An 11669-nucleotide genomic window follows, 5' to 3' on the forward strand; every position below is an offset into this window, starting at 1 on the left:
ATTTCACATAAATATGAAACACAAATAAATAATATATTTTATGTGCAAAGAGCTTATAAACAAATTTATTTCAAAAAGCCCCCAATAGGTACAAGTGTGAAAGGAGCAGACATAGCAACACATATAAATGCCCTGTCATTGAGGTGATTCCGACTCAGCAACCCTACAGGGCAAAGGCGAGCTGTCCCTGGGGTTCCCAGGGTGCAGACCTTTACTGGAGCAGAAAGCCTCCTCCTTCTCTGGTGGAGCAGCTAGCGGTTTTGAACTGCTGACTTTGTGTTTAGCAGCCCAAAGCATAATCAACTATACCACCAGAGTTCCTTCATAATTCATATAAGAATTATAAATATCAATGACAGCCAAGAAATAGTCAACCTCACTAATTATCAGGAGAAAGCTTATTACACTAAGATACCATTTTCACCCATCAACCCAATAAAGATTAAAAAAATAAATAACGAGTCCAGCTTTCCTACGCCCCAGGAGAGGCTGCATAAATGGGTGTGCATATTTCTGAAACAATTTGGCACCCTGGCTAGAGAAGGGGACAAGAGATGAGGAGCAAACAACTTGCCAATAAAAGTAACTCAGGCTGGTCAAAGAAATCAATGCGGTGGTCTCATAGGTTCTTCAAGAGTCATACGAGGCTACCAAACTCACTGCCATCGTGCAGATGGGAACTCGTGGGGCGCCTAAAGGGCAGGGCAGAGGTGTCCCTGAGCATTTCTGAGACGATACTCCTTTACAGGAGTAGAAAGCCCGTCTGTCTCTTGCTGAGCACCTGGTGGTTTCTCCCTGCAGAGCTAGCAGTTTGCAGCCCAATGCGTAAGCACTACGCCGCCAGGGCTCCTGAGAGGAGGCTTACAGAAAAGAACGATTCTTATTGTCTTCAGAGGGAAGAAAAGGCTCAAGAAAGAGGGTGCAAGTGCTCACCCTGAGTCCTGAAGCACGAGTTGGTGTTGAGCAGACAGGAAAGAGAGCCGGAGCCTGGGACATAAGCGGAAAGAACGAGCTGGTCCCAAAGATAAGCCCTAAGGAGCCTCACTCTGGCTGGCTCGCTGTATCCCAGGACTCAGGATACACTGTGGAAATCAAATCTCCATAAAATGTTTGTTGTCTCCTTCACAGCAACGTGGAAGACCATTGCACTACTCACGCTCATCCTACATGTGTTTGGAATGATCAGTGATCGGAGAGTAAAAAGACTCTAATAAAAATGATAGGGAGCCCTGGGGTTCTTTCAGCTGATCAAATGCTCTGTTTGGATAACCCATTCTGGCAAACATGGGTTTAGATTAGATTAGAAGGAGATGCATTTGAAATACAGATTGCTGAGGTGACTGAGCAAAAGATGCTGATGGTTAATCAAGGGCCAGTGTCGTAGACAGGAGAGGGATGGAGCTCAGGTCTGTGGGAGTAAAAGTTGAATGCAGAACGTTTCATCGATTTGCTTTGGCTTTTAAAAATCGTTCTTTTCTTTTCTTTTTTTAAAAATCATTTTATTAGGGGCTCATACAACTCTTATCACAATCCATACACATATCAATTGAGTAAAGCGCATTTGTACATTCATTGCCCTCATCATTCTCAAAACATTTTCTCTCCACTTAAACCCCCGACATTAGGTCCTCATTTTTCCCCTCCCTCCCTGCTCCCCCCTCCCTCATGAGCCCTTGATAGTTTATAAATTGGTATTTTGTCATATCTTGCCCTGTCTGACGTCTCCCTTCACCCACTTTTCTGTTGTCCGTCCCCCAGGGAGGAGGTCACATATAGTTCCTTGTAATCGGTTCCCTCTTTCCTACCCACTCTCCCTCTACCCTCCCTGTTTCGCCACTCACACCACTGGTCCTATAGGGCTCATCCGTCCTGGATTCCCTGTATTTTCAGTTCCTATCTGTACCAGTGTACATCCTCTGGTCTAGCCAGACTTGCAAGGTCGAATTCGAGTCATGGTAGTGGGAGTGGAGAGGAAACATTTAGGAACTAGAGGAAAGTTCATTCATATCTTACTTGTATACAGATCAGGAGCCCTGGCAGCACAGTGGTAATGAAGTGGGCTGCTAGACAAAAGGTCAGCAGTTTGACACCACTAGCCACTCCATGGGAGAAAGATAAGGCTTTAAAAGGTTTTCTACTCCTGTCAAGAGTTACAGTGTCCGAAACCCACCAGGGGCAGTGCTACCCTGTCCTATGGGGTTGATACGTGTTGGAACCAGCTCAATGGCAGTGAGTTCGTGTCTTTGTGTACAGGTTGTCAGGTGTCCCTTCAAAAACTCTGTTGTAGTCAGGACTGCCATAAATCAAGTATGTCATATTTTAGTTTTTATTGTCATTGCCTTTTGTTATCAATATGTTTATAAGTTTATTTGTCTTTGGGCTTGGAAACATTATATATAAATGTACACCTATATTTTAATACATATATACATATGATATTACATATATCCATAAGAAAATGGACAATGTTGGCCTTTGTTCCGTTGGAAAAACTGTGCTTGTGGAAGGATCTGCATCACCTGGATTATTCTGGGGGTGGGGATGGCATTTCCAGGCAGAACATTGGTGAATGTTGGCCAGATGGTCTTTTTATGCACTGTGGCATTGCGTGTAGCACATCCTACCAATGATAGAAGTATAAAATAAAATGAGAAAACAAATGGTCACCCATGTGGTTCATCATAATTCACATGTACAGTACAGCAAGTCATGATTAGCTGTATCCAAAATATAAGTACTAAATCTAAATCCACAGTTCAGGCTAACGAAGGGGGGAAAATGCATCTACTGACTTTGGACAGTCACACGGACCCTGGCGACAACAGTTCTGAGACAGTAGAGGCAAAACCCCATCCCAAAGGGCTGAAAAAGAACAGGAGCTTTGCCAATAGGGGGAACAAGCCAAAACATGTCTTCAAGAAGCTTAGCTGTCCAGGCCATTCAGGACTAACACGAGAGAAGATTGAGGGATTTGTTTTAAGGTGGGAGAGAAGTTAAGGAGAGTCAAAGAAAACAGGGGATTTCAAAAAGGGTAGAGAAGAAATAAACTGGAAATATAGGCAAGAAATAAAATAACCAATGAAGCAAGAAAGGAGCCTTGGTGGTGTGGTGGGTTATGAATTGGGCTGCTAACTGAACTGGTCAGCAGTTCGAAAGCACCGGCCCCCCTGTGGGAGAAAGACCAGGCTTTCTGCTCCCGTAAAGATGTACAACATAGGAAACCCACGCGGGGCAGTTCTACTGTCTTATACGGTCATTATGAGCTGAAAGCAAGCGGTTGAGTTTGGCTTTTAATTTGAATGAAGCTCTAAACCAGAACCCAGAGCTCAAGGTGGAGATTGGCCTTGAATCCGAGATGGGGCCAGCTAGGAGAACCGCAGGGAGTCAGATCACTCCTGCAGGTGAGGCACTTACTTGTAGACGGAAGAGGCTTCGGCCTCTTTTGAAAATTATACTGCAGTGTGAGCTGTATGCTTAAGGGCAGAGATACTGTGAGGAATAGGAAAGATAACCAGAAAGAAAAACTATGAACTGAAGGCTGAAAATAAGAAGGCCAGCTTTTCCCTAAAGAAAAATGTTCTAAACATTCAATCAAGCATAGTCTTTCAGAGCTGACAAGCAGGAGCTTATCCTGTGTGGACTCGAGGGAAAGAAAATGTTGAATTCATTGGGATGTATTTGAAGGCTAGGCCTGACAGGGATTCTTCATAAAAAATACAGTATCTCAAATCAAGAAAATCCTCCTCTTGAACTTTAAGTTAGTGGTTGTCTTACGGTTACAAGGAGATTCTACAGTCTGGCTGTGGGACTGCTTCAGGCTGTAACATCACTGCACACGTCTGCCTTCTTTAGTCCTGTGGCTTTGCTCTGATATGAGAAGCATCTTCAGCTTTTTAATGTCATCATTCTTTCCTGATTTGGAAGGGCTTCCACACACACATTGTGCAGCAGGGCGGGTCGTATGGGTGAGGCGTACCGTGGTTTTTCATTCTGTATTCACTTCACATTCTACACGTTGCTCTAATTTATGCCTCCATCCAAGGAAAGAGGATGAGATTAAAAGCATTGAGTGTTTGATGCAGTTGCCATGGAGTGTGTGTGTGAGAGAGAGAGAGAGAGAGAGAGGAGAGAGCAGACTGCCTCAGGGACATGGAATCCAAAGGACCACAGATAAAAACAGACCCAAGAGGCTGGGTTCAATCTTTCTTGAGTGGAAAAGAGAACTAAGCGTAATTGAAAGATTTAACTGGAGGATTAAGTCTTCCACTTATCAAGTTAGGGACTGGTAGGGTTAAGAAAAACGTTAGGTCAAGCCCTTGTCAAGCTAATCTGACATGAGCTTTATGGAATGGAAGCAGATGCCCAATCACTCATTCTCTTGCCAATATCCTCCCCTTAAAGGAAATCTTAAGAGTCACCAGACACAAGGCAAACAACGAGGGAAGGGAAGAGGAGGGAAGAAACTGAGGTAATGTTTTGTGCAGCTTCACCAAGAGCAGTGTGGAAGCGGTAGTCCAATTCTTACTCTCCATGCAGGAGAACTGGGTTCAATTCCCAGCCAATGCACCTCGTGTGCAGCCACCACTCATCCCTCAGGGAAGGTATGCATAACGCTGTGATGATGAACAGCAGCGATTAAAACCCAAGATGAACTAGAAAGAAGGTCTGGTGCTCTACTTCCAGAACCCAACCAAGGAGAACCCTTTGGGCCACATGGTTTGATCTTGTTATGCCTATGGCCACCATGATGCCGATTCAATGGCAGCAAAAAACAGTATCATTTTGATAAATTGGAAAGTGAGCAAAAGAGACAGTGACACAGCCTTAAAAACCGAAGACAAGCCACATGTTTACAGGGTAGGCAAAGCAATGCACAATTTGGGGTCCAATGTATGAAGGAGAGTATTCTCAATCTTTGATTTTTCATAAAGTCCCAGTCAAAATTTGACAGAAACCCATTATCTCCCCTCTGGGCACACTTTACTTCTCTAGAAGCTCCCTAGATACTCATTAATACTCAGTCTCTCACAAGTGCAGGTCAAGGGGCACAAGATAGCACATCAGTATCTTAGGGCTGTTTCTCAGTAATCACACTCTTTCAAATCCTTCCTGCCGGGTGCTCATCATCTCTGCCCCGCTGACCTCCTCTCATCGATATGGTTCTTCTAGTGGACAACCCCATTAGTGTTAGGGACCTGAGGGACATCTTAGATATTACCCAGTGGTTTAAAATCAGGAAAGGTGTGTGTCAGCACTGTATCCTCTCACTATCCTTGCTCAATCTGTATGTGGGGAAAATCATCAGAGAAGCTGGATTGTATGGGAGAATTCAGCATTAGGATTGAAGGAAAGCTTATTAAAAACCTTCAATATGCAGATGACATAACCCAGCTTGCCAAACGTGAGGAAGACTTGAAGCTCTTGCTGATGAAGATCAAGGATTGCAGCCTTCACAGTGGATTACAACTAAATGTAAAGAAGACCTTATGCTTCACAAATGGACCAATAGGTAATATGATAAACAGAAAAAGCTGAAGTTGTCAAAGATTTTGTCTTGCTTGTTTCCACAATCAATGTTCATGGAAGCAGCAGTCAAGAGATCAAAAAAAATGTCACATTAGGTAAATCTGCTGCACAAGACCTCTTCAGAGTGTGTACATTGAGGACTAAGATGTGCCTTAACCGAGCCAGGGTATTTTCAATCACCTCCTATGCACGTAAACGTTGGACACTGCATAAGGAAGACCAGAGAAGAATCGATGCGTTTCATGTGTGGTGCTGGAGAGAAATACCGGAAGTATCATGGACCCCTCAAAGAACACAATAATCTGTCTTGGAAGAAGTCTGACCGGAGTGCTCCTTTGAAGCAAGGATGGAAGGCTTCGTTTTACATACTTCAGAAATATTGTTCGAAGTGATCAGTTCCCGGAGAAGACGCCATGCTCGGTAAAGTGAAGGGGGAGCAAAATGAGGAAGGCCCTCAAGGAGACGGACTGACGCGTGGCTGCAGCGATGAGCTGCCACACAGGAACAATCGTGAGCATGGTGCAGGGTCAGGCAGGGTTTCGTTCTGTGAAACATAGGGTGGCTACAGGTGGGAATCAAGTCCATGGTCCCTAACAACACGTTGTAATCACATGACCACACACTGGTGGTAACCAAGTCTATTGAAGACTAGCTCTTGCGTATCTGGAAGACATTTCCTTCTCTCTTCCACACGCTCATAGCCCATGTCCTGAAATTCTTATGCGTAAGTCAGATGGAAAAAGTATAGGGAAGAAGTATACTCCCGGCTCTTCTAGGTCATGGCTGCTTTCTCATTGCTTTTATTGGACCAGAGACCAGGAGTGAAACATTAAGAGAAAGGCCTGGGACTATCTTCCTTTGCTTAGCATTTTAGTTAATGAGTTCTAAGAACCCACAATCAACTAGGTCTGTATTTTTGCTATCCTAATGTCTATAATCAAACCAAATACTGAATACATACAAGGCATGTTCAAAATATGACAAGGTATGGCAAAGAAGAAATATCAGGCTATTGGAAGTGTCCAGAGTTCCACACTCAACTAGCAAAGTATTTGTGGATTATGCATAGATTCAACTGCTATTGAAACATTTCAGCCTCACATCAACCAAACAAAAGCAAAAGCAAGCATGGCTATCACATCAGAAAACGTGTGCAGCTCTCATGACCAGAGTCAGTAACCCGTGATGGAATGGGACCTTAAACGGAACATCAGTCAATGGTGGGCAAAATTATAAAACCAGGTCAAATCTTCAAAACAAAGAATGTTCACTTCCAAAAAGGTTCTTTCTGCACTGAACCTGAAGGGGAATGCATGCTAGCAGACAGCATGGAAAATGTGGAGAAGAAGATTCTGCTCAGGGCACAGACAGCAACACAAATACGGCTGCCATGGCACACAAAGACAACACATCCCAGCCAGTACTGAAAACAGCCGTGGCCAAAGAGGGTCTGAGCAGCCTTTGACAGTGGCTGGGGGAGGGTGTGTGGCTCGGCGCACAATTGGCCTGGTGCTAACACGTTGTTAGTTTCTGTTGAGTTGGCCTCCATGCACAACAAAAAGAAACGCTGCTGAGTCTGCCCAAGTTCATAAGGTTTTCACGGGCTGATTTGGGAGACAGATCATCAAGTCTTTCTTCCTACTCCATTAAAAAAAAATCAATTATTAACTAAATCTTTAAATCTATAAAGAGAAAATAAATCTCTTTATTTGTTCATCTATGCCACTAAAGTTGTTTCTAACATCTACATAGTTCCCCAGAAACATCATAAATGCTTGATTTTTATCATGACAATGAACACTCAACCACTTTCACGTATGTGACAAACGATTTCCATGGTATAGAAAGAAAGGTCTCTAACGTGCTATATAGAAGATGTTTAGGGTTAAGCTTTTAACTGTCAGCCAAAAGGTTGGCAGTTTGCACCCGAATGAAGGTGCCTCAGAAGACAAGCCTAGCATACTGCTTCCAAAAGGTCATCTCTTTGAAAACCTTATAGAGCACCGTGCCTCTGCACACACAGCGTCTCTATGACTCTGCACGGACTCAATGGCAACCTATAACGATGAACGTCTAACTGGCTTTAAAGTAACTCCATGCTGTCTTTGGGTTTGGCTTACCAAGCTGTTTGGCAACTCCCAAAACGCTTAGGCTATTGATGGTACCTTGGTCTTCTGGAATCCAAAAGATTGACAAATACAGGCTCTTAATTATTTAAATCATGTTAACGGCCAGGTAGGAAGAAATAAAAGTAGCCACAAAGGTTGTGTGAAATCTTTTGGGGTCTACCTAAGGGGTCTACCTTGCCAACTTGATGTTATTTTAGTCTTTGAAGGCCTGACCTTGTTTCTGTAGCAAGTCCTTCTGCATTAATTTTAAAACAGGAGCCAAAAAACACCACCAAGTAAAGAAAGGTGAACAGTGTTTCTGGATCATTAAGTGGACAAGCTACCCCAGGACCCACGTGGAGAGAAGTATTTGGTTGCCAAACCTACCCCTCTCACAAACATGTTTTTGAGAGAAAGAAAAGGAAATTAAGCAGTTCGCAAATAACATCAGCACTCTCAACCATGACCACATGTTAGCCCATTTTCTTCTTTGAAGAAGTGAAGAGAAAAAGAAATTCAAGACAGAAAGACTGAAGTGGAAAAGCTAAGCAAAGAGAAGTGCAAAAAAGAACATTGTTTATCTCGGGAGTCAGATGAACTTGAGTTTGAATTCCAACTTGGCAGCCTAACAACTTCTAGTTAGATCTCGTCCAATCTACTATGCCCTACTCATCAAGAACTCTGGTTTTCTCATCTGTGAAGTGGGGTTTGTATCTTGCTGTAATAGTGCGATAGATGAAACATGTGTAACTTTGGGACACACTTAGCATCTTGCCTGCCATTGGAAAAGTGATGAATATAGCATACATTAAGAGGACAAGAGACAGAAAGAGAAGCAAGGGAAGAAAGAAGATAAACATAATTAAAAAGTCTCATGGGTTAAAAAAAAAAGCCTGAATTCATCTAGAACAAGCACCTTCCTCTGTTTATAACCAATCTAAAAAGTTTAGCAGATCACCTACTACATCATTAGCACTGCATTTAATTCAGAAAATAATGCACCCTAACATTGCCTCTCATTGTCACTGTGCGTACAATTCAGCTCAGGAAACAGAAACGATGTATAGGAAATAGGCAAAAATTAATCTAAATGGAATAAAATGGTTTAGTGTTCCCATAAGTAGTGCAGAAAATATGTGTTGCTGTAATTTGGTGAGGGAACCCTGGGAGGAAAATTTCAGAGTAGATGTGGTGGAGATGTAAGAAGCAGAAGGGCCTATCTGAGGAAGGAACTTTATAGAATATTTCATCTTGACTTTTGTCATTGAGACATCGGGAGATAAGCAAGGGATAATGATGTGGGGAGAGCCATGTGTGTGAATATAAGCCTGACTGAGTCTATAACCTAGCTGTGGCTACCATGGCACAAGCCTACTAATTGTACAATCTCAGGCAACAAAGCTAACCTTGCCAGGCCTCTGTCTTTTGACCTATAAAAGGGGTAATTGTAATATGCCTCTCATACATTTAATAAATGATTTTATTGTTAAGCACTCTAAAGAATGCTTGGCACACAGAAGGAATTCCATAAAAAGTAGTATTGCTATTATCATTATAGTCATTATATCTATTACCAAGACCTCTTTTGCAGGAATAGAGGCACAGAAAGTGCACCGTATCACCTCACACATGACTAAAGATGAAGTATCAACCAGAAATCCATCTTATAAGTTGCCAAAACTATCAGCAACAGTACTAACTCAATACAAGACCCAGACAACCCATGTCATCCCAAGTGAGACTGTGAGTTGGTACCTGGCCTGATGAATGGCCTCCATCCACTCTTTACCATCCTGCTCCTCCTCACAGCGCAGCTCCAGTGGTTTCTGTCCATCGTGGCCAAAAAGGACAGTAAAATAATACTGGAAAGAGAAAATAACACACAAAAGGTTGGTTTTTACTTTTTTTTTTTATCAATTTATTGGGGCTCATACAATTCATCACAATACATAGATCAATCGTGTAAAGCACATCTGTACATATGTTGCCCTCATTATTCCCAAAATTCGCTTTCCTCTTGGGTTCCCGGAATCAGCTCATTTTCCTTTTTCCCCTTCCCTTCCCTTCCCCCTCCCCCCTCCCCCATGAACCCTTGATAATTTATAAATTATTATTACATCTTATATTACACTGCTCCGCGTCTCTCTTCATCCACCCCTCTGCTGCCCGTCCCCCAGAGAGGAGGTTATATGTAGCTCCCTGTGATCAACTCCCCCTTTCTACACCCCCCTTCCCTCCTGGTATCGCCACTGTCACCCCTGGTCCTGAGGGGTTCATCTGTCCTAGATTCCCCGCATTTCCAATTCCCATCTGTACCGCTGTGCATCATCTGGTCTAACCAGGCCTGCAAGACAGAATTGGGGTCATGGTGGTTGGGGCGAGGAAGTGTTTAAGAACTAGAGGAAGGTTGTAGGTTTCATTATTGCTACACTGAACCCTAAGTGGCTCATTTCCCCACTACCCCTCTGCAAGGTATGTCCAGTTGTCTAGAGATGGGCATTGGGTCCCCATCACGCACCACCCTCATTAACGAGGATATGATCCCCCCCACCTCCCCGCCTTTGGTGTTTAAAGGCTGGTCCCTTTGGCCCTTCATGGTCACACATGTTGATGTGCTGCTTTCATGTGGGCTTTGTTGCTTCTGGGCTAGATGGCCGCTTGTTTACTTTCAAGCCTTTAAGTCCCCAGATGCTATAGGTCTCAATAGCCAGGCACCATCAGCCTTCTTCACCACACTTACTTATGCACACATTCGTCTTTAAAGAGTATCAGAAAACCAACATGGTAAGCACCTACAAAAGGTACTTGTTTACAAAATGCATCAATAGTATGTAAACCATTTTTCAACATGCAGTACCATTCCTACACCACCTGAAAATAACTTTTCACCAGAGGTTATAATAGGCTGCATCCTAACATCCCTTGGTAAGAGTTAAGTTACAAGCATTAAAAATCACAATAACATAGCTATCAAGATAAATTAACATTAGCATAGTTCCCAAAAGTTTTCCCACTTGGAGTATGCTAAAGCTATAGGAACACATGAGGCCACACCACTAGCTACATGGTTTATTGCTCACTCTCAGAAGCATGGTGTCTGTTATGGCACAACCCAGCTGCCACCAGTCACCGCCTCAGCAACCATCAAAGTCATCACCATTTAATTAAGTCACTCTTTTCCATGGAGCCCAGAGATGAGCTTGCAAATCGTTCTCACATATTGCTCCAGAGAAGCAAGTAATTGACCAAGGAAGGACAACGATTTGCCATCCTAGAGGCTAAGAAGCAACCAGACGCTCCTTGCGGTAGACATAAACTGAGCTACTATTGGGCAAAAAGGAAACTATGCTGAAGTTGGGAAAACAAAAAGACAAATCAGGGATAGAATGGTTTCTCTATTAGGAGTTCTGTTTCTAATAGCCCCAAGCTGGCAACATCCCCAAGTCCTCCAAAAGGATAAACAAATGCTAGTGCACCTGTACGGGGGAATATTACTCAGTAACAAACAGGAGCAAACTTGTGGCACATGCAACTATTTGGTGCCTCTCAAAACCATTATGCTGAATGAAATAAGTCAGTCTCAAAAAGCTACATGCTGCATGACTCCATTGACATGGTATTCTTGAAAAGACAAAACCCAAACCAGACCAGTGCTTGTCAGAGGCCAGGGATGGCCATGTTGACTGCAAAGGGACAGAAAGGTAAGGTAATGAGAATTAAAAAGAGAAATTTGAAAAGATGAAAGACAACATAAGAAGTAGTCATTTGAAGGGAGAATAGCTGGAACTGTTTCAGAAGTTTAAAGGTCAACATTGTGTAGAGCGAACTACACCGAGTATCATACTTAATAAAACAAATTTCCTATCATGGAAGTAGCACACCAGCCTGTCTGACCACGAGGTACAGAAGGGACCAGTTATCAGACATCAAAGAACTAAAAATCAGATAAGTGGGTGCCCACCTTCCTGATACGATCACTGAAGAAAAACATGTGCATAAGCAAAGGTGGTGAAGAAAGCTGATGGTGCCGGCTAA

General features: G+C 43.1%; 1 protein-coding gene across 1 annotated transcript in view; it reads right to left on the reverse strand.

Moving 5' to 3' along the window:
* RASGRF2 (Ras protein specific guanine nucleotide releasing factor 2) overlaps positions 1-10417 on the reverse strand; it is a 199841-nt gene extending 189424 nt beyond the window's left edge. The window contains exons 1-2 of the mRNA XM_045285207.1: positions 10412-10417; positions 9390-9496 (exon numbers count right to left, since the gene is read on the reverse strand). Of these exons, the coding sequence (XP_045141142.1) occupies positions 9390-9496; positions 10412-10417 (113 nt within the window). The remainder of the gene's footprint in view (positions 1-9389; positions 9497-10411) is intronic.
* Positions 10418-11669: the final 1252 nt, after the last annotated feature.

This window comes from Echinops telfairi, unplaced genomic scaffold, assembly GCF_000313985.2.
Source record: "Echinops telfairi isolate 266 unplaced genomic scaffold, ASM31398v2 ScPeMD7_7469;HRSCAF=8507_1, whole genome shotgun sequence".
NCBI classification, from domain to species: domain Eukaryota; kingdom Metazoa; phylum Chordata; class Mammalia; order Afrosoricida; family Tenrecidae; genus Echinops; species Echinops telfairi.